Genomic DNA, 24,070 nt, shown 5'->3' on the forward strand with positions numbered 1-24,070 from the left:
TGCAGATGTCATGTCCGCGGTACTAAAAACAAGGGTGGCGCTGAGTCCAGAGGTGGTGATCTTTGGAGTGTCGGAAGATCCGGGAGTCCAGGAGGCGAGAGAGGCTGACTTTTTGGCCTTTGCCTCCTTGTTAGCCCGGAAACAGACTTTTTAGCGTGGAGAGACTCAAAGCCCCCCAAATCAAGGATTTGGGTTAGTGACATGGCTGGGTTTCTCAGACTTGAGAAAATTAAGTACACTCTGAGAGGATCAATGTTAAGGTTCGTCCGGAGGTGGCAGCCATTTATCGACTTCGGAGAAAACTAAACTGTCAGCAGATTCGATAAGGAGGGGGGCGGTCAGGAGGTAGGGAGGAGTTAGGCTATTTTGTGTTTAGATAGGTGGGATCAAGGGGAAATGGAGGGGAATGTTACGCACTGAACTATGTGTACATTTGTATTTGTATTGTTTATTGTTATAAAATCATAAATGCCTTAATAAAATGTTTTTTTTTAAAAACCTGGAGATTTGTGAACACTGAAAGCAGATCCTGCTCTCACGACTCTGAGAACCTGAGGCATTCCCAGGTGCCACAGATCTTTGGAGGGAGTTTGGCTCCTTGATGATATAGGGTACCCATGGATAATGACCCTTGACAATCGCTCAGAGTGCATCTGAGGAGTGTTACACTGCTGCACATTACGTCACAAGGTCCATAATCGAGTAAATAATTGTCCGTCTGAAGATGTGCCTCCGATGTTTGGACCGGTCAGGCAAGGCTCTTCAGTGCTCACCACAGAGGGTCCCCAACATCATCATTGTCCCTACACAACCTTGCACTGCCAGGGGGGGGGGGTGATTTCCCTGAGGGCGGCATGAAATGAAAATGAAATGAAAATCGCTTATTGTCACAAGTAGGCTTCAAATGAAGTTACTGTGAAAAGCCCCTAGTCGCCACATTCCGGCGCCTGTTCGGGGAGGCTGTTACGGGAATCAAACCGTGCTGTTGGTCTGCCTTGGTCTGCTTTCAAAGCCAGCGATTTAGCCCTGTGCTAAACAGCCCCATTGAGGAGTGAGACATCTCCTTGAAAGAGGAGGCTGAGGAAGGGGATGACTGTGAAGAGGCTGAAGATTCAGACGAGCTACACAGCGTGCCCATAACAACCTCATAGCCGCAAGGTTCCAGGAAGAATAAAGCCATGACTAGTTTCCACAATCAAGACTCACTTCAGCCTTCAATGCAGGAGATGCCACAACACCATTGCTCTCAGCAATGAAGGCAGAAATCTCACAATGATCACAGAAGCAGCTATAGTCACCTTCTGCCATAACAATAGGATCATCCTTGGAATGCACTGTAGCCTTTGCAACATGTTGCGATGTGGATTGCAGTCCATCAACACATATCCGGAAATAGTTCCAGTTTAGAAGGATGAGGGGGGATCTTATTGAAGCTTACAGGATACTGAAACAGTTCCACATTTAAAAAAAAATTATTTAAGGGATGCGGGCTTCTCTGGCTAGGCCAGTATTTACTGCCCATCCTGAATTGTCCTTGAGAAGGTGGTGGTGAGCTGCCTTCTTGAACCGTTAGGAGGGAGTACCAGAATTTTGACCCAGCTACATTGAGGGAATGGCAATATATTTCCAAGTCAGAATGGTGAGTGGCTTGCAGGGGAATTTTCAGTATCTGGTGTTCCTATGTATCTGCTGCCCTTGTCCTTCTAAATAGTAGCAGTCCTGGGTTTGGAACATGCTGTATAAGGAGCCTTGGTGAGTTCCTGCAGTGCATCTTGTAGATGGTATACACTGCTGCTACTGTGCAGCGGTGGTGGAGGCAGTGAATATTTGTGGATGGGGTGCCAATCAAGTGGGCAGCCTTGTCCTGGATGGTGTCGAGCTTCTTGAGTGTTGTTGAAGCTTCCATCACACTCCTCACTTGCGCCTTGTAGATGGTGGACAGAGGAGTCAAGAGGTGAGTCACTCGCCACAGGATTCATAGCCTCTGACCTGCTGTTGTAGCCACACTATTTCTATGGCTGGCCCAGTTCAGTTTCTCATTAATGTTAACCCCAGGATGTTGATAGTGAGCGATTCAGCAATGGTAATGCCATTGAATGTCAAGGGGCAATGGTTCGATACTCCCTTGTTGGAGATGGTCATTGCCTTGCAATTGTGAATGTTACTTGACACTTGTGAGTATCTAGAGAGTCGTGAATGGTGCTGAACATTGTGCACTCATCAGCGAACATCCCCACTACTGACCTCATGATGGAAGGAAGATCTTGAAGTAGCTGAAGATGGTTGTGCCAAGGGCACTACCCTGAGGAATTCCTGCAGTGATATCCTGGAGCAGAATACAGTCCTTTCGAGCACAACATCACTTTGTTTTGGCCATGTCAGTATGACACTAACTTAGTTATATAACCCAAACCATAAAGAAAATCTGAAGTAGTTTATGCTTGGATGCCTCAATAGGGAGCAGCATCCGGAGACCTCCATGCCTCCCATTGCCAGCTCTGGTGGATGCATTATGACGAGGCATCATCCTGCTAGTGACTCCCAACAGCGCATCACAGACCTGGACATTGATGTGATCTGCAACACCTTATCATGCACCCAAAGGTGTGTTTGAATTGTCCTTACAGGGAGTTCCTCACCAGGACAATGGGTTGTTTGTTTACTAACACTCAGGAACCTGTATTTGTTTGAGACCTGCCAATTTATGTCCCGGATGAACTTTGCATGACGAAACATTGTCCAGTCAGTACTGACGCATCAGCCAATGACAACATCTTTCCTCATAGACCCTACTGGAGCCTTGGGAAATGTGCAAAGCATCTCTATCAGAGCAGCCAACTCTCAACATTGTCTAGCTCATAAAGGCCTGTCCTCCCCATATAGCCCAAGTCAACGAGTGCACTATGATTGAATGAATTCTATATAGAGTTGTGTGCTGTGCCTTTGCACAATGATAATGTAAACCACTGCTAATGAGTTACCCAGGCAGTGAGACAGCTTCATCAAGATGACATTGCATGCTCAAATCCCTCTTATAGACATTTGAGATATTCCTGAGTGATTCTTACTTCCTTAGTTCAGTGAGATGCATGGGGAGGATGAGGACTAAGCTTGGAAGAACATTCAGCTTTAAATGCGGAGACGATTGCAAGCTGAAGGGAGGCATGGAAGCTTGAGATGTCCGATGTTTCATACTACGTTTTCCAAATACTCACATAAAGTAAGCGTCGTTGCAAACTCCCCATTGGGGAAATGTTAGTAGTAACAACTAATTTTGCCATCCACAATAAGAGATCAATGTAACAGCAGCAGGATAATCAAAAGGCTTGATGAGTGATCCTTCCAAACCTAAATGATGTCCACTTTGCTTGGAGGGGTTTCCTGTATGGGTTGCTGCTGCACACCTTCTATTCCCTCTCCCTCATTGGCCATCCAGACATGCCATAATATTCCATCCTGTCATCTGGAGAGGGCAGGGGACCCCAAAGGGTCTCCTGTGCGAGAATCCTCCCTTTCTTCATTGAGGAGTAGGCATGGAGGGTGTTGCATGCAGCAGTGCCATGCAATAAAAGGTTATGTCAGTTCACAGACTCCCAGGTCGCCTGTGTTTTCTGCAGCCCTAAGGAGTTTGTGTTCCACATTTTTGTTCAGTGTGAGAAGTTGCAGCCTCTTTTACAATATCTGAAGGGTCTACTCCTCAATTTCTGCTTGCACTTCAGCCCCATCTTTGGCCAGCTTTGGATCTTTAAAAGTCTAATGATGTCCATGAAACCATTTTTGATTGTTGTAAAAACCCATCTGGTTCACTAACGGCCTTTGGGAAAGGAAATCTGCTTTCGTTACCTGGTTGGCCGACATGTGAGTGCAGCAAAAAGGTTGATTCTTAAATGCCCTCTGAAATGGCCGAGCAAGTCACTGAGTTTAAGGCCAATTGGGGGTGGCAATAAATGCTGGCCTTGCCAGTGACACCCACATCCAATTAACAATAATTTTAAATAAAGCTATTTTGTGTGCATTCAATTTTAAAATTACACCCATCTCTCTGCTCTTGACAACTTCTGAGGAAAAACTGATGTGATGTCTGTTTTCATGAACCAGCTTTTATGATTAATATAGAAACATGTGTACCTCTAAGGAATTGCACTTCTTGGGAGGAACTTTGCATGTTGAAGCTTAGAAATGGCAACCTCCCCTGCTCCCACCCCACCTCGACTGCTCTTATTTCTGATGATCTTTGGCTCGCTAAAGAAAAGTAAGATTTTTTGAAAAATGGACAACAGTTACATTGTTAAACCACAGAAAATGAAATTACAAAATGGTACAATCCTTGTACAATCTTTTTAATTGAAACCATGAAATCTTCCATTGAATATATATTTCTTATCTAAAGATATTCTGAGTGTCACTTTGCACTGCTATGTGTAGTTCCTTGTGCTGAGATCATTCAAGAAATAAAATGCAGATTAACAATTCACTTTCTTGAAAAGTATTTTCCATGATGATCTAGAATAGAATGATATTGTCCATTTGTGCTTTCCCAACAGGCCCTTGTCATTCGGAAACTTTTGGAGTATGCTCAGGCCTCCGAATCAAATCTTCAGTATGGGCTGCTCTTAGTGTTGGGCATTTTTATAGCAGAGTTGATACGTTCATGGTCATTTGCTTTGACCTGGGCTTTAAACTATCGAACTGGAACTCGACTCCGAGGAGCGTTACTTAATCTGGCCTTTGAAAAAATTCTCAAACTACGAAACACAAAAGAAGTGACAGTTGGCGAAGTAAGCATTTCCTTAATGGGTATGTTGCTTATGAAAAATTCTCTATTCATATTCTTGTATCTATTTCAATGCTCATGTGGTAGAGGAGCATCTGAAGCAGAATTTTGAACAAAGAAATTCACACAATGAAACCTTTCCCTCAGAATTATTAGCATTACCATATCCAGGGCAGTCAAGAAAGTCTTGAGCATCATTCAGTTGAGCTGTCCTGTAAAATTTTATTTCTGCACTCTTGTCCTTGATTTTGTTTCAAGTTTGGAACCCGAGTTTGCTTAAGGCCCTGATCTCTGCTGCTACCCTGTCCCCAGGCATCATTTCCTATACTGCATAAAATAAAACAAGAAGATCGCTATTGCAGAGATAAAATGAGGACTGAATAAGAAAAAGTATGTTTAAAAATATAAGTGACATACAGAAAGAAGAGAAAAAAATGAAATTGACAAAAAATAAGAAAAACACTGTTAGGGTGGGATTTTCCAGCCTCACCTGCTGGCAGGACATTCCAGTCCCACCAAAGTAAATGGACTTTTGGCTGGCTCAGCGCATCCACCACGGTGAGACCCGCTGTACTGGGACCGGAAAATCCTGGCCGAAGAGAGAGAAATAAAACTAAGAAGTGGGGGAGAGAGACAAAATTGAGGGAGGGCAGAATGGGCAAAAGTCAGGGGGTACTGCGTGACATGTTAGGCCCTTTCAGAGGGCATTAAAGTAAGGATTGTAATAATTAAAAATGAAGGCGTGGTGAAGAGAAATTAGAGAAAAACAGATTAAGATTCTCCTTGTGCATCCCACACTCTTGACACTTCCTCATTGGCCACGCTTTGAATCCCCTGTCTTACCGTTTCAGTCTCGTGTTGGAGGAGAATTTTGAAAACAATATTTTCAATAATGCCTTCAAAAGCAAGAAGCAAGAAACTGAAGATACTAGAAATCTGAAACAGAAACCAAAAATGCTGGCTAAACACCCCAGTGATTCAGCATCTGGGTAGAATAAGTCGATATTTCCACACAAAACATTACAGCTGAATAATATTTAAAAATGAACAGAACAAATGAAGTGTAGTGTAATGGCTTAATGTTAAATAAGTTGATATATAGGGCTGAATTCTCCGCCGTCGGGATTCTCCGTTTTGCTGACAACCCGGGGGTTTCCCGACAGTAAGGGGCTGCCCCACAATGGGAAACCCCATTGACCAGCCAGTGGGAGGGAAAATCCCACCCATAGTCTATATATCATCAGTGATGATAATTCTATATAATAAAAGTCACCATAATCCTAGATTACCATAGGCTGCTTTCCCTTTGAGGTTTGAGGGGGGAGAACTGTCTGGTGGTGATTTAACCTGAGGATTACCACACCTCAGGCAAGAGGGGCAATAAATTCAGCCGGTACGGGACTTGAACACATGCGGCTGGCCTTGCTCTGCATCACCAACCATCTGTCTAGCCAAGTGAGCTAACCCCCCGCCCCCATTCTGTGTAAAGCCCTGTGCTAAGCCTGCATTGTACATAGTTAGTATAATGTTGATTAAAGGGTAAAATTTACCAAAAGCCTTGCCTCCAGCATTATCAGGAAGTCCAGATCATGAACAACCCCTCTAAGACCCCCAATCTTGACAACAGGAGGCACAAACAAAACACAAAACAGTTGGACACATGCTCAAAAGGAATACAAAGATCAGCAAAAAATGTTCAGTGAAAAACAGGAGATGAGTAAATGGCTTTATCATATTTACTTCAACTCTTAGGAGACATGAGAAAATTTTAAAACAATTACCAGTCACAGACAATAATAGCTGAGATGGTGATGCGGGGATTGGGAAGAGCAATGACAGTGAATCATCCCACTTAACTTTCTTATTTCATCACCTCAAGCCACTTTGAAGATCTGGAGCCATTTTAGGCAACAATTTAAGCTGGGGGCAGGCTGGAGGGATGCCGATTAGGGGAACCATGGGTTCGATCCTGGGCGGATAGATGCGAGGTTTCGGAAATGGGATGAGAGGGCGATCAAAGGAATAAAGGACTTGTTTCTTGGAAGATGATTTGGAAGCTTGGAGGAGTTAGAACATAGAACATAGAACAATACAGCGCAGTACAGGCCCTTCGGCCCACGATGTTGCACCGAAACAAAAGCCATCTAACCTACACTATGCCATTATCATCCATATGTTTATCCAATAAACTTTTAAATGCCCTCAATGTTGGCGAGTTCACTACTGTAGCAGGTAGGGCATTCCACGGCCTCACTACTCTTTGCGTAAAGAACCTACCTCTGACCTCTGTCCTATATCTATTACCCCTCAGTTTTAAAGTTATGTCCCCTCGTGCCAGCCATATCCATCCGCGGGAGAAGGCTCTCACTGTCCACCCTATCCAACCCCCTGATCATTTTGTATGCCTCTATTAAGTCTCCTCTTAACCTTCTTCTCTCCAACGAAAACAACCTCAAGTCCGTCAGCCTTTCCTCATAAGATTTTCCCTCCATACCAGGCAACATCCTGGTAAATCTCTTCTGCACCCGCTCCAAAGCCTCCACGTCCTTCCTATAATGCGGTGACCAGAACTGTACGCAATACTCCAAATGCGGCTGGACCAGAGTTCTGTACAGCTGCAACATGACCTCCCGACTCCGGAACTCAATCCCTCTACCAATAAAGGCCAACACTCCATAGGCCTTCTTCACAACCCTATCAACCTGGGTGGCAACTTTCAGGGATCTATGTACATGGACACCTAGATCCCTCTGCTCAGCCACACTTTCAAGAACTTTACCATTAGCCAAATATTCCGCATTCCTGTTATTCCTTCCAAAGTGAATCACCTCACACTTCTCTACATTAAACTCCATTTGCCACCTCTCAGCCCAGCTCTGCAGCTTATCTATATCCCTCTGTAACCTGCTACATCCTTCCACACTATCGACAACACCACCGACTTTAGTATCGTCTGCAAATTTACTCACCCACCCTTCTGCGCCTTCCTCTAGGTCATTGATAAAAATGACAAACAGCAACGGCCCCAGAACAGATCCTTGTGGTACTCCACTTGTGACTGTACTCCATTCTGAACATTTCCCATCAACCACCACCCTCTGTCTTCTTTCAGCTAGCCAATTTCTGATCCACATCTCTAAATCACCCTCAATCCCCAGCCTCCGTATTTTTTGCAATAGCCTACCGTGGGGAACCTTATCAAACGCTTTGCTGAAATCCATATACACCACATCAACTGCTCTACCCTCGTCTACCTGTTCAGTCACCTTCTCAAAGAACTCAATAAGGTTTGTGAGGCATGACCTACCCTTCACAAAGCCATGCTGACTATCCCTGATCATATTATTCCTATCTAGATGATTATAAATCGTGTCCCTTATAATCCCCTCCAAGACTTTACCCACTACAGACGTGAGGCTCACCGGTCTATAGTTGCCGGGGTTGTCTCTGCTCCCCTTTTTGAACAAAGGGACCACATTTGCTGTCCTCCAGTCCTCTGGCACTATTCCTGTAGCCAATGATGACATAAAAATCAAAGCCAAAGGTCCAGCAATCTCTTCCCTGGCCTCCCATAGAATCCTAGGATAAATCCCATCAGGTCCCGGGGACTTATCTATTTTCAGCCTGTCCAGAATTGCCAACACCTCTTCCCTACGTACCTCAATGCCATCTATTCTATTAGCCTGGGGCTCAGCATTCTCCTCCACAACATTATCTTTTTCCTGAGTGAATACTGACGAAAAATATTCATTTAGTATCTCGCCTATCTCTTCAGACTCCACACACAATTTCCCATCCCTGTCCTTGACTGGTCCTACTCTTTCCCTAGTCATTCGCTTATTCCTGACATACCTATAGAAAGCTTTTGGGTTTTCCTTGATCCTTCCTGCCAAATACTTCTCATGTCCCCTCCTTGCTCGTCTTAGCTCTCTCTTTAGATCCTTCCTCGCTACCTTGTAACTATCCATCGCCCCAACCGAAACTTCACACTTCATCTTCACATAGGCCTTCTTCTTCCTCTTAACAAGAGATTCCACTTCCTTGGTAAACCACGGTTCCCTCGCTCGACGCCTTCCTCCCTGTCTGACCGGTACATACTTATCAAGAACACGCAGTAGCTGATCCTTGAACAAGCCCCACTTATCCAGTGTGCCCAACACTTGCAGCCTACTTCTCCACCTTATCCCCCCCAAGTCACGTCTAATGGCATCATAATTGCCCTTCCCCCAGCTATAACTCTTGCCCTGCGGTGTATACTTATCCCTTTCCATCATTAACGTAAACGTCACCGAATTGTGGTCACTGTCCCCAAAGTGCTCTCCTACCTCCAAATCCAACACCTGGCCTGGTTCATTACCCAAAACCAAATCCAACGTGGCCTCGCCTCTTGTTGGCCTGTCAACATATTGTTTCAGGAAACCCTCCTGCACACACTGTACAAAAAACGACCCATCTATTGTACTCGAACTATATATTTTCCAGTCAATATTTGGAAAGTTAAAGTCTCCCATAATAACTACCCTGTTACTTTCGCTCATATCCAGAATCATCTTCGCCATCCTTTCCTCTACATCCCTAGAACTATTAGGAGGCCTATAAAAAAACTCCCAACAGGGTGACCTCTCCTTTCCTGTTTCTAACTTCAGCCAATACTACCTCGGAAGAAGAGTCCCCATCTAGCATCCTCTCCGCCACCGTAATACTGCTCTTGACTAGCAGCGCCACACCTCCCCCTCTTTTGCCTCCTTCTCTGAGCTTACTAAAACACCTAAACCCCGGAACCTGCAACATCCATTCCTGTCCCTGCTCTATCCATGTCTCCGAAATGGCCACAACATCGAAGTCCCAGGTACCAACCCACGCTGCCAGTTCCCCTACCTTGTTTCGTATACTCCTGGCATTGAAGTAGACACACTTCAAACCACCTACCTGAACGCTGGCCCCCTCCTGCGACGTCAAATCTGTGCTCCTGACCTCTATACTCTCATTCTCCCTTACCCTAAAACTACAATCCAGGTTCCCATGCCCCTGCTGCATTAGTTTAAACCCCCCCAAAGAGCACTAACAAATCTCCCCCCCAGGATATTTGTGCCCCTCAGGTTCAGATGTAGACCATCCTGTCTGTAGAGGTCCCACCTTCCCCAGAAAGAGCCCCAGTTATCCAAAAATCTGAAACCCTCCCGCCTGCACCATCCCTGTAGCCACGTGTTTAAATGCTCTCTCTCCCTATTCCTCATCTCACTATCACGTGGCACGGGCAACAACCCAGAGATAACACGTCTGTTTGTTCTAGTTCTGAGCTTCCATCCTAGCTCCCTGAAAGCCTGCCTGACATCCTTGTCCCCTTTCCTACCTATGTCGTTGGTGCCAATGTGGACCACGACTTGGGGCTGCTCCCCCTCCCCCCTAAGGACCCGGAAAACACGATCCGAGACATCACGTACCCTTGCACCTGGGAGGCAACATACCAAACGTGAGTCTCTCACGCTCCCACAAAATCTCCTATCTGTGCCCCTGACTATAGAGTCCCCAATTACTAATGCTCTGCTCCTCTCCCCCCTTCCCTTCTGAGCAACAGGGACAGACTCCGTGCCAGAGGCCCGTACCCCATGGCTTACCCCTGGTAAGTCCCCCCCCCCACAAGTATCCAAAGCGGTATACTTGTTTCTCAGGGGAACGACCGCAGGGGATCCCTGCACTGACTGTTTTTTCCCAGTCCCTCCCAGTTGGGGGGAGAAGTATGGGTTGGCGCAGGGGGAAGCGTTTAGGTACCTGCAAATTCGAGATTTTGCAAGGAAGGTTTTCCCAACCTTCCTGATAGCGCCAGCCTCCTCATTGCTGGAGGCGGTGCATGTCAGTGGGAAGGTTGGAGAGGGGTGCTGTTTGGCCATCTATGGGAGGATCCTGGAGGAGGACAGGGTGTCTAGGGAGGGGATTAAGGCAAGGCGGAAGGAGGAGCTGGGGAGAAGGGGTGCGATAGAAGAAGGATTGTGTTGTGAGGTGCTGCAGAGGGTGAGTGCCTCAACCTTATGTACAAGGTTGGGGCTGATACAGTGAAAGTCATGCATAGGGTACACCTCACAAAAGCAAAGATGGCAGGCTGTTTGAGGGGGTGGAGGATGTCTGTAAGCGATGTTGGAGGGACACGCAAACCACATTCATATGTTTTTGTCCTGCCCGATGCTGTAAAGGTTTTGGCGAGAGACATTAAGCACGATCTCAGGGTCTTGCATATGGATGTGGAGCCCAGTCCCCTCAATGCCATTTTTGGGGTGTCGGACCGGCCCAAGTTGCAGGCAGGTGCGGGAGCAGACGTTTTAGCCTTCGCCTCGCTGATCGCTCGTGGGCGCGTCCTGTTGGGCTGGAGGTCAGTCTCTCTCCACCCTGTGCCTCAGCGTGGCGGGGCAACCTGCTGGAGCTTTTGACCCTGGTGAAGGTGAAGTTGGAGCTGAGGGGGATGAACAAAGGGTTCTACAATTCTTGGGGTTTACTTATTTTGCAGTTTTGGGAGATGGTTGCCGTTGAATGTTGAGTGGGGGAGGGAGGGGGGGGGCGGGTAGTGCTTTCTTTTCTGTTTGATTTTGTTGGGGTTGATTTGTTTCAGTTTCTTTTTTGTATGATGAAAATATGGCAAATAAAAATATTTTAAAATAAATGTCATCACCTCAAGCTTGACTGTTGAAACACTCTTTTCGTTGGCTTCCATTCGACAATTCTTTACAAGCTCATCCAAATCACTTCAGCCCATGTCCTGTGCACTAAGCCCCACAATTTTTGAAATACCTTGCTCCAATGTGAAAATTTCAAAACTCTTGATTTCATTTTTGAATCTTATCATGGCTTCACTACACACTATATTCTTGATTTCCCCTTGCTTCATGTCCTTACACAAACTCAATATTCCTCTAACACCAGACCTGCCATCCCTCACTTCTTTAATTCCTTAATTAATTTATAAGACCCTAGGTGCAATTCTCCGTTCCCGCGCCGGAGAATCGCCTGGCGCACCATTTTTCCATGTGACGCCGGTCCGACGCCCTCCCGCGATTCACCCAAGTGGCGAGAACGGCCCCGTCGTGTTCTGTGCGGCGCAGGCCGGAGAATCGCCCGAGACACCCAAAATGGCGATTCTCCGCTATCCCCGCTATTCTCCGGCCCGGATGGCCCGAAGTCCCGATGGCGTGACCCCAGTTCACGCCGTCGCCGTTCACACCTGGTAAATAAAGTCGTCAGCCAGTCGAGCTGGCTGAGGCTGAGCAGTGAGGAGGTGAGCGGACTTTCCCGGAGCTCCTGCAGCCCGGGTCGGCTTCCCCGAGAACGCTGCGGCCAACAGGGGTGGGTGGGAGGGGGGGTGAGGGAGAGTGTGGAGGTGGGAGGGGGTTGAGGGAGGGAGTGGAGGTGGGAGGGGGTTGAGGGAGGGAGTGGAGGGGGGTGAGGGAGGGAGTGGAGGTGGGAGGGGTGAGGGAGAGTGTGGGGGGTGTCGTCCATCCGCGGATGCCACATGTCAGCCGCCCTGATATGACAGGACGGTGACGAGGACACGGCCGTAGGTTGTCGTGTGGCTGATGGGCACAGGCGACTGGCACACTGGTGAGCAGTATGGTGTGAACTGACCATTGGATGCAGACAGTGATCAGTTGTCAGGCTGGCTGCGTATCTGCAGCGCGACCGGGGCACACAGGTATCCCATGCAAACCGGCTGTCGAGGTGTGGAAGAACCTCTGTGTAACATGTTGTTTCTCTGCCCCCCACCACCTGCCTGCAGGTCACCATGTATGCCAACCAGACAGCGATGTTCACTGCCGTGGTTGGATCCGCAGCTCTGCAGGTGGCTATCCGGCAGAGGGGATGGCCGCGGAGTGGCCCATCGTCGTCGCGCAGGCTGCAGGCGCTCAGGCCCGAAATGTCCAGGGGGATGCCAAGGGGAACATTGACCCCCCGACGGCAAGGAATGCACAGGAAGCGGGCACTGATATCGAAGTGCTTGGAGGGGGGGGGAGGAGGAGGAAGAGGAGGAGCCACTGATGGTGGCTCCAGCAGGACCTAGGGTGTACCGTGACAGAATGTCGTTCGAGGCCCTACCGGACATCACATGCAGGAGGAGACTACAGTTAAGCGAGGAGACTACAGTTAAGCAGGGAGACGATCGCACATATATGCCACCTCGTGGCGCACCTCGCACCACTTGGAATGGGTGGAGGACACGCTATACCAGTCTTCGTCAGGGTGACGGTGGCTCTAAACTTTTACGCTACCAGTTCCTTCCAGGCGCCGAGCAGGGACCTATCCGGGATCTCACAGGCATCGGTCCACAGGTGCATCAGGGCCATGATCGACGCCTTGTACGCCATCGCAGGCAGGTACATTAAATTACCCGAGGACCGAGCACAGCAGGAAGTACGGGCACGTGGATTCGCCAAGGTAGCCGGGATACCGATGGTCCAGGGTGTCATCGATGGTGTGCACGTCCCCATGCGCCCACCTGCAGACAACAGGGAAGTGTTCATGAACAGGAAGGGCGCATACTCCATGAACATTCAGGTGGTGTGCGACCCCCACATGAAGATCATGCACGTGTGTGCAAGGTTCCCCGGGAGAATGCATGACGCCTACATTCTGGCACAGTCGCTCAACCCGCAATGTTCGATGGATGCCCCCCCCTGGCTGAGGGGCTGGTTGCTGGGCGACAGGGGCTATCCGTTGAGGTCATGGCTGATGACGCCAATACGGAGGCCTCAGACCAACGCGGAGAGCCGATACAACGAGGCCCATGCAGCAACCAGGGGTGTGGTGGAGCGGTGCTTCGGGCTGCTGAAGATGCGATTCAGATGCCTGGACCGCTCTGGAGGGTCCCTGCAGTACCGGCCCGAAAGGGTCGGTCGCATAGTTGTGGTCTGCTGTGCGCTGCACAACATTGCCATGCAGAGGGGAGATGCACTGGTGGAGGAGTCGGAGGGAGGACCCGACGGCACCGGAGCTAACGCAAACGAAGGGGAGGAGGAGGAGGATGGGGGGCACAGGACACAGACAATGCCCGGGTGCTGGTTACGTCCAGGAGGCTGCACGACGGCTCCGTCGAGGACAGCGGGCATGTGACGCGTTGGTGGCCGCACGGTTCACGCACCGTGGGGTGAACACTGCCACTTGCACCGCCAGTCCTGCACACGGGCACCACTCTGCCCCCCCCGCACCACCGCACCGCGTTCACGGCACCAATTCCACATCACCTTACCACTGCGGGATTGCACAACATTAATGATTGTGTAAGCGGGTGTGATCAGTGCCATGTTGAATGATGACAGCCCGCTCTGCGATGAGCTGTGAGCTCAGATTCGCCAGCCAAGGTCTGACTCATGACTATAGCTGAACCATGCACTCCGGTGGTCACAGCCTTCGTAACGGACATTTCATCATGTGCCCGTGTGGGGTAGCTGGTGTCCGAGTGCCGAGGTCTACGGTCTCCGATTTTGGGAGGCAGGGGGGAAAGGGACAGCACATCCGGCACCGATGTTGAACCACTCGTTAACCACAGCGCCACTCGGTCACCCTCACGAGCCCCCTGGCACCGGACATGGCACAGAGTCTTACAAGTTAAGTGCAACAGTGAGTTTATTTGTGACATTCACATACAGATGCCCTACCCCCTACAACTAAACTGTGCCCTGCACCCGTTGTAGCCAGTTAAAATGGCTAACTCCCGATTTAGAATGGCTAACCCCGATTTAAAATGGCGAACGGAAAAGGCTGATGGGAAAATCAGCCAACAGGACTCAAACAAGCAGCTTCAGGTAAAACTGTGTATTCGCCTCTGGGGAGGCCAGACAGAATCGATACCTGCAGCCATCAGCATAACAGCACACCAGCCACCTGAATATTAATTAACAATCCCCGGGAACAATGAGCAACAAATTAGACACACAAAGCCAACCCAGACTTTTCGGCGCCAGCAGGAGCCTACACAAAGGGAGGTGAACGACAACCCCAAAACCGCCCATCGATCAAGGAATTGCTCCAGCATTGGAGAATATCGAACCAAGTGATTGGGACAAAGTCCAATCACTTGGAACCAGGTACAGGGTCCGCCCCGAAAGGCGGGAAGCCACTGGGGACTATAAGAATAGAGTCCAAGTTCAAATCGACCCTTCTTCATCCTTCCGCACCCTTCGAGGCCCTTCTGCTGACCTTCTGCAACAACCGCTCAAATCATAAGTCTTACTTCAACGCTCGCTACGAGATAGGCACTTCTAGTTATTGACCTGTACCAGCTTCGAATCCCGCAGGCTCAGAACCCTTACGAAAGGCCATTCGTTTCCCTGATCTGGTGGGTCATTCACAAAGTTAAGTATTGGCCTGTTAGTTGTAGGAAGTAGCTTAGAAGTAGAATTAATGTATAAGTATTGATTACTGTATATAATAAATGTGCATTGATTTAACTCTTACTAAGCGGTGTGTTGGATTATTGATCATTACTCGGACTTGAACCACGTGGCGGCATCAGAAAGATACCTGGCGACTCAAGAGCAAAGGTGACAGAACAAGAGCAATTAAACTAAGGCTAAAGTTAGCAACACTGTGCCAACTTATTATGTGCCTAACTTCTTTGCCTTACGGGCCCTACCACTACATCTAGGTGTCTCCCCAGATGGTACAGCAGGAGTGGAGGCGGACTGCTGAGAATCACGCCCTGCGACATGGCTCCCCGTCGGCATGCGTTTCCTGTGGCGGCCCGGCCTCGATGGGCCAGGCTGCTCGGCGGGCATGCTGGATGGCGTGGTGCCACCCTGTCCTGCCCGCTGCCCGCCAGCTGCGCTAGGGACGGACCGGGGGCGGCCGAGTGTACCGGGACGTCCCTTGCTGGAGGTAATGGGAAGGGCCCCAGAACCACCTCCTCCCTCGGGGAGCCCTGTGGCCCCCGGGCCTCACTGTGGGACGGAGGTGCGATCGGAGACATGCCCCGTCGCACCACCGACATCTGGCGCTGCCAGTCCTGGAGGCCTGCTCCGGTATCAACCACGGTCCGAATGTTCGCAGAGACGGAGTCCAGGGAGTGCGACATTCCTGCCAGGGACTGTGCTATCTCAACCTGTAAGTGCGCTACGCCATCCATCACGTGCGCCAGGCGGTCTATGCTCTCCGCGACTGACTGCTGGGACTGTGCCATCGCTTGCTGAGACCGGGCCATGGCATGGTGAGACTCGGCCAGGGCCCCGAGAGCGGCGGCAATGTTGTGTTGGCTCTGGCGCATGGCTACCTGTGAGAGGGCAGCCCTCTCCTGCGCCATGGATGACATGTGCACGTGAAGCCCAACGCCTTCCAGAACCTGACCAATGGCCGATACCGTTTCACCCATTGCCTCCGCCGCAGACGCCACCCGTGCGGTGTCGGCCTGGGTGGCTGCGATGAGCGGCACCACTCCCTGCTCCTGGACGCGAATGAACTCCTCCAACTGCGTGTGCAAGTCCTGGAAGATGGCCCTCATCCCGTTATTCAGTCCCTGGGTGTCCACATGCATCGGTTGTCCGGGTGGGTCAAGTACATCCAGGAACCCGGGAGCCGTCTGGGCGGCAGCTGTTTGCTGGGCCTGGGCTGCCCTCCGACCGTCCAGCCCCTCGGCTGCTCCAAACTCCACCAGCTGTACCGGCTCGGCTGTGTGGTGCGCACCAGACCGTGACCCGGGAGCCTCATCACTTATCTGCCCAACCGAGGTGAGTGTCTCTGCGATGGTGGATGGTGTAGGAGACAGCAGTGCCGCTAGCTCGAGGTCATCGTCCATTAGGAAGTCTGGTGTGTACTGGTCCCACTCATGGCCCGGCGCACGGTGCATGCGGCCCATGTCATGTTGCCCTCCAGGTGAATCCGTGGACTGTGTGGCCGTTCTCTGCGTCATTGTCACTGTCCGTCCTGTGCCCCTCAGTATTGTCTCTGTCCGTCGTATGTGCGTTCCCGTCCAGCGTCCCAGACTGAGAGGATGGCCCTCCTGTCCTACCGACTGCCACCCTCTGGCGCGCGTCCCTGGGTGCGCTTGAGGTTGGAGATGGTCGGCTGTGTCTTGGCCGAGACGACCCTGGACGTTCGGCGGCTGGCCCTGGGGAACATAACGATACGGGATTCGTTAGACATGCTCGGCTGGGTGTATGGTGGTGGTGGGGGCAGTGTGTGAGGGGGGGAGGGGATCGGGGGTGCAGTTGCCAGAGTGTGAGGGAGGAGGGGATTGAGGGTGCAGTGGCCAGAGTGTGAAGGGGGAGGGGATTGAGGGTGCAGTCGCCAGAGTGTGAGGGGGGAGGGGATCGAGGGTGCCGTGGCCAGAGTGTGAAGGGGGAGGGGATCGAGGGTGCAGTGGCCAGAGTGTGAGGGGGGGAGGGGATCGAGGGTGCAGTGGCCAGAGTGTGAGGGGGGAGGGGATCGAGGGTGCAGTGGCCAGGGTGTGAGGGGGGAGGGGATCGAGGGTGCTGTGGCCAGAGTGCGAGGGGGGCGATATTGGGTTGTGGGGGGGGGGGGGGGGGGGAGGGGGTGAGGACATGCAGGGTTGTCTCACTTGCTTCTGCGCCTCCGACCTGGCATGTCGCGACCTCCAGGGTGGCGGATTCCCCAGCGAGGTCCAGGGCCCTCTGCTCGTGGACATTTAGGGGGTGCAGCACAGGAGAACCCCCTCCGGTTCTCATACTCTCACGTTGGTTGTGAGCTGTCTTGTCCTGGGGGGGGGGGGGGTTGGATAAAGCATCACAATTAGGCGGGTATCATCAGGGCGTGCAGATATAGGCTATATTAATGCTGGGTGAGGAGACAGTTGGAGCCACACCATGGCATCTCTCCGGGGGGGGTCCTGGTGTTCATGTGGGACGAGTACAACGTTGTGCACCCTGAACCCCCACCCACCCCCCACCCCACTTCCCCCCCTCGTGCCCGGGGTGGGTGGGGGGTGGGGTTGGTTGTGACCCGGGGGCACCCTCATGGCACTTACCCCTGCAGCCCGAGTGAGGTCGTGCAGCTTCTTCCGACACTGCTCCCCGGACCCCGCGGGGGGTGTGCCCCACAGCACTCACAGCGGTGCCAACTTCACACCAACCATGCCTCACTGTGCTGGATGGCTGGCGATGTCCACGTCTTGGGCAGAGGGTGGCCCTTCGGTTTTCTACCTCATCGAGGAGGGTGTCCAGGTCCGTGTGCCGGAACCTCGGTGCTTGAAAGAATAGAACCAACCCGACCCCACTTTGCTATCTCTTACACTGTTATCAATCCCCAAACCGGTACAGACAGACATCTTTATTACCTCCAACAAGCACAAAATGGTCTTTCACACAGCTTAAGGCCAGTTCTCCTGCACAGTTTAACAGGGGCACAGACCTGGCTATTTCTGGCAAGGCTTTGACTTGACTAAATTGGCCATCATGCTTTGGGTTTTGAGCCGACAGTGCAGTTCAGTACCGTTCTTCAGATATCTTTGGTCTAGGTTTTTCTTTCACTTAAATGTTCCAAGTTACCACCTGGAGACAGAGTTCACCACAACTGGTCAGGATTAATTAATATTGAAGAAATAAAGAACCAGTTACATAGTTAATAAGTAATTACTGTATTACACGAAAAAGTAAATAATACATTGGCTTACAAATAGCTACCTATTCAGCACTTATACACCTGCCCTCTGGAATTCTTTACTGTCCACCCTGCCTTCACGCTTCCTGCTTATAATACTCGTTTGTGTTTCTTTTTTTTAAAATATGTTTTATTGAAAATTTTTTCCCAAACAACAATTTTTCCCCTCTTACAAAGCAAACGCAACAATAACAATACAGACATTTTTAACAATACACAAGTAACAAAACCCCATTATCTTTGACCTAAACTAAACTAAACCCCCCCCCCCCCCTTCCCCCTGGGTTGCTGCTGCTGGTCATCTGTCTTCCCTCTCGTTTGTGTTTCTTGATTACCCGTCTAAACCTTTTCATTTCCCTCCCCTATCCTCCAACTCAATGTCCATTAAATCCCCAATTTTCAGTTCTGATCTTAAACAGCTATTTCTATGACTCAAGTTTTCAACTCTGACTATTCAATTGCATAGGAAGCTATAAACTAGCTGACAAGATGACTGGATTTCCCTGCACCTACATTCCTTAAGTTGTCACAGATTTGAACATTAAGCTTGTCATTCTCTTTCAGTTGGTGAATATCTGCTCAAACGATGGACAGCGTCTCTTTGAAGTGGCCTCTGTGGGTTCCATGTTGGCAGGAGGCCCCCTTGTCGCCATACTCGGAATCATCTACACTACATTCTTCCTCGGACCTACTGCCCTGCTGGGATCAGCTGTTTTCTTTCTTATCTATCCATTCCTGGTAGGCACTGTGCATAAGTTTTTTGTCTCCTACATTAGTGGGGGAATATAAATGAAAGTAATAAAGAAGAGTTGTCTACTTTTTTATTTGTATTTCATGTAAAATTATTAAAGGTAAATTCTTGTGAAATTGAGTTGAGGCAGTGGTTTGCAGTAGCTATATTTTCACCTTTCGGATTAGAGTTCAAAGCCAGATGTAATGAGCTGAGTGCTTGACAAGATTGTCATTGTAAAACGTGTATGGAAACACAGTAGTCCTGTACATATTCCATTGCTCATTTCTTGAAAATGCTTTCCTTTTGTACATTTTGCTCGCAAAAACTTTCCAAACCGTTTCATTTTATTCTGCCAATCTGTGGATAGTCAGACGTTTTTCCCAGGGTAGAAAAGTCAATTACTACAGGACATAGGTTTAAGGGTGTGAGGGGGAAAGTTTTGTGGAGATGTGCAAGGCAAGTTTTTTTACACAGAGGATGGTGAGTGCCTGCACCGCGCTGCCAGTGGAGGTGCTGAAGGCAGATACGATAGCGGCGTTTAAGAGGCATCTTGGTCAATACATGAATAGGATGGGACTAGAGGGATAAAGACCCTGGAAGTGCAGAATGTTTTAGTTTAGACAGGCATCCTGATCGGCGCAGGCTTGGAGGGCTGTTCCTGTGCTGTACTATTCTTTGTGTTCTTCCTACTTTGTTGCTCTCTTTCTGATTTACTCTGGCTCTTTTTCTTAACAAATCGATATCTTTTTGACAATATCACATGTTGAGAGAAATCTGCTTTGGGCAAACACTAATTTGCATTTTTGTTCTTGACATCTACAGTGGGATTCTCTCTTCTGGGGACTAAGTCCCCACGTCGGCGGGAGAACCGGTGCCAACCACTCCGGCATCAACAGCCCCCAAAAGTGCGGAATTCTCCGTACTTAGGTGGACGCCGGAGGGGTTGGCGCCGTGCCAACTGGCACTGAAGGCACTGCGCGAGTTCGCGCATACGTTGAAGGCCGGCGTGATCTCATGCATGCGCAGAACCGCCAGCGTGGTTCCGCGCATGCGCAGACTGGTCTGCGTATTTTGCCGCATATGCGGGGGGTTCTCTTCTCCGCGCCGGCCATGGCAGAGCTCTACAGGGGCCGGCGCGGAAGGAAGGAGTGCCCCCATGGCACAGGCCCACCCACAGATTAGTGGGCCCCGATCGCGGGCCAAGCCACCGTGGGGGGCCCCCCCTGGGTCGGATCCCCCCGTGCCCGAAGACTGCCCCAGCCGACTTACCTGCCAGGTCCCGCCGTGTGGGACCATGTGTAACCCATGCCGGCGTGACTGGCCAAAAACGGACGGCCGCTCGGCCCATTGGGGCCCGGAGAATTGCCAGGGGTGCCGCTGCCAATGGCCCCCGACCGGTATGGCAGGAACCCCGTCCCTGCCCGAAAACCGGTGCCGGAGAATACGGCAGCCGGCGGCGGGGCGGGATTCGCGCCGCCCTCCCCGGGGATTCTCTGACCCGGCGAGGTGTCGGAGAATCCCACCCCCTAACTTTTAATGGTAGTGCTTGGGTTGCATGGGTTAATGTAGAACAGGATTGTCCACCACATGGCGCGTGGGCCAGAGTTAGCCCGCCAAGAGGTTCCATCCAGCCTGCGGGCTAGTGTTGAAAATACAGATAGGTGGAAGTGACAGATTCTGCAAGGAGCTGCTCCTCCAATCACAGGCTATTTCTCTCCCATGTTTGCTGATCATAGGCCCAGTGAACTGCAAGAATTTCAATCCTATCCAGGATAGAATGGCCAGCAATTGAGAAATGTAAGCCAAAAGTTCAAAAGATGCAAATTCTAGAAATCTGAAACAAAAATGAAACCGTTGAAAGATGCAGACCAATCAACTTCTGTGGCGAGAAGAAGTTAATGTTTTGGCTCAGCCTTTCGTCAGAACTGAGAAAGAAACGATGAATAAGCATTTTAATAAAATCAGAGCACAGCGTAGGAGAAAGAAAAAGAAAGAGGTATCGATGAAATGGAATGTTATCTACTGTAAAGAAAAACAGTAGATTGTTAGATGACCAAGATGTTCTTTTATACAATGGAAGGAACTACGAAAGAAACTAAAGACATCAGAGAACATAAGAACATAGGAAATAGAAAGAGTAGTCCATTCAGCCCTTAAACCCTTCTTATCATAGCCTCAACTCACATTTAATGCCAGCAGCCCTCCCCCCAACGCTACACCCTTTTAAAAAAATATATATTTTTATTACAGTATTTGCAAAACCTTTATAACAATAACAAAAACAATAACATTGACATGGTAAAATAAACATTTCCCCACACCTCAACCATCTAACACCTATCCCCCCCCTTCAGAATGCTGCTTCTGCCAACATTTTAATTTTCCCCGAGAAAGTCGACGAATGGCTGCCACCTCCGGGAGAACCCCAACATTGACCCTCTTAAGGCAAACTTTATTTTCTCAAGACTGAGAAACCCAGCCATGTCACTAACCCAGGTCTCTACACACGGGGGCTTCGAGTCCCTCCACATTAAAAGGATCCGTCTCTGGGCTACCAGGGAGACAATGGCCAGGACGTCGGCCTCTTTCACTCCCTGAACTCCTGAATCTTCTGATACTCCAAAGATCGCTACCTCTGACTCGGCACCACCAAGTTCCCAGCACCGTGGACATTGCCTTCGCAAACCCCTGCCAAAACCCTCTGAGCTTCGGGCTCATGTGGACGTGGTTTGCTGGGGTTCCCGCGCACCTCACACATCTATCTTTTACCCCGAAAAACTTGCTCATCCTCGCCGCCGTAACGTGTGCCCGGTGGACTACCTTAAATTGTATTAGGCTAAGCCTGGCACATGAAGAGGAGGAATTGACCCTGTTAAGGCGTCCGCCCATAGACCCGCCTCTATCTCTCCACCTAGCTCGTCCTCCCACTTGCCCTTAAGCTCCTCCATCGGGGTTTCCACCGCCTCCAACAGCTCCTGGTAGATATCCAACACCTTCCCCTCCCCCACCCAGGTACCGGAAACTACTCTATCCTGTGTCCCCCGTGGCGGCAGCAGCGGAAAGGCCGGCACTTGCTTTCTCAGGAAGTCTCACATTTGCAAATATCTAAAACCATTCCCTGGCAGCAGTTTAAATTTATCCTCCAGCGCCTTCAAGCTGGGAAAGCTCCCATCTATAAACAGATCCCCCATCCTTCTAATTCCTGCCCTCTGCCAGCTCTGGAACCCGCCATTCAGCCTGCCCGGTGCAAACCTGTGGTTGTTACAAATCAGGGTCCAGACCGGCGCACCGTCCACTTTCTTATACCTCCTCCATTGCCCCCAGATCCTCAGTGCCGCCACTACCACCGGACTTGTGGAATATCGAGCCGGCGAGAACGGCAGAAGTGCCGTTACCAATGCTCCCAGACTGGTGCCTTTACATGACGCCGTCTCCAACCGCTCTCGTGCTGACCCCTCCCCCTTACCCACTTCCTAATCATGGCTATGTTAGCCGCCCAGTAGTAGTTGCAGAAGTTCGGCAGCGCCAACCCACCCTCCCCCCGACTACGCTCCAACCACATAGGTTTTATTCGCCCATACAAAGCCCAAGATGATCTTATTCACCCGCTTGAAAAAGGCCTTAGGGATGAAGATGGGGAGGCACTGAAAGACTAAGAGAAATCTGGAGAGGACCGTCATTTTCACGGTCTGTACCCTCCACGCCAGTGACAACGGGAGCATGTCCCATTTCTTAAAGTCCCCTTCCATTTGCTCTACCAACCGGGTTAGATTAAGCATATGCAGTGCCTCCCATTTCCGAACCACCTGGATTCCCAGATAGCAAAAGCTCTTCCCTACCATTTTAAGTGGCAGCTCTCCCAGTCTCTCCTCCTGCCCTCTAGCCTGAATCACAAACATCTTGCTCTTCTCCATGTTCAATTTATACCCCGAGAAACTGCCAAATTCCCCCAAGATCCGCATAACCTCCCCCATCCCCTCCAACGGGTCCGAAATGAACGCCACACCCTTGACTGCATTGTAGATAAAAATCTGTCATACTCAGTTGAATATGTTCAGTGACCAGCCACCACTGATCTGTGGGATAGGAAATTCCAGAAGATTAACAACCCTCTGATAGATTAAATTCCTTCTCATCTTTGTCTTTAATGTCATGGTTCTGAAACTGTGCCCCTTTGTCCTAGATAACCCCACAAGGGGCATCTACTCTGTCAAATCTTATGGGGGGAGAGTTTCCATGTTTCACGGCGGTGGGAGGCGGCCTATCATTGGCCAGCAGCGGGTTCTTCTTCCCCCAGCACTCCAATGGAATTTCCTATTGAATTCACCTCCCCGCAACCAGAAAACCCGTGGCGGGGGCTCGATCCCGCTGGCAATAACGGTCGTATATTTCCCCCTATATATTTCAATAAGATCACCTCAGATTTTTCTAAACTCCCAATTAATATAGGTTCAACCTTTCTTCATAGGTTAATCTCTTCATCCCAGGAATCAACCTTGTGAACCTTCTCTGACCTGCTTCCAATCAAGTATATTCTTCCTAAAGTAAGGAGACCAAAACTGCACAGTACTCGAGGTGCAGCCCAGTATAGTTGCGGCACAACTTCCCTACTTTTGTACTTCATCCCCCCTGCAATAAAGGCAGACATTCCACTTGTATTCCAAATTACTTGTTGTGCCTACATGCTACCGTTTAGTGATTCATGTATGAGGACACCCAAATCCCTCTCCGCAGCAGCATTCTGCGGTCTCTGGCCATTTAAATAATATTCTGCGTTTCTGTTCCTCCGACCAAAGTGGAAAACCTTGCATTTCAACATTATATTCCTTCTGCAAATTTTTTTTTCCTACGCACCTAATCTGTGCCGGATCTTTGGGCGCGATCTATCGGGAGAAGCACTAAGTGTGGTAGCAAGCGAGACTTGCTGGGTGCTTCCCAACAGCCGACCCGACATGACCGCGAACGGTATC

The 24,070-nt window shown here is 50.0% G+C and overlaps 1 protein-coding gene across 1 annotated transcript in view; it reads left to right on the top strand.

Moving 5' to 3' along the window:
- LOC140421027 (ATP-binding cassette sub-family C member 5-like) overlaps positions 1-24,070 on the top strand; it is a 347,909-nt gene that overhangs the window by 88,253 nt on the left and 235,586 nt on the right. Inside the window, exons 5-6 of the mRNA XM_072505322.1 lie at positions 4,545-4,778; positions 18,932-19,105. Coding sequence (XP_072361423.1) covers positions 4,545-4,778; positions 18,932-19,105 — 408 coding nt within the window. The remainder of the gene's footprint in view (positions 1-4,544; positions 4,779-18,931; positions 19,106-24,070) is intronic.

The sequence above is a fragment of the Scyliorhinus torazame genome, chromosome 5 (genome assembly GCF_047496885.1).
Source record: "Scyliorhinus torazame isolate Kashiwa2021f chromosome 5, sScyTor2.1, whole genome shotgun sequence".
Taxonomy (NCBI): Eukaryota; Metazoa; Chordata; class Chondrichthyes; order Carcharhiniformes; family Scyliorhinidae; genus Scyliorhinus; species Scyliorhinus torazame.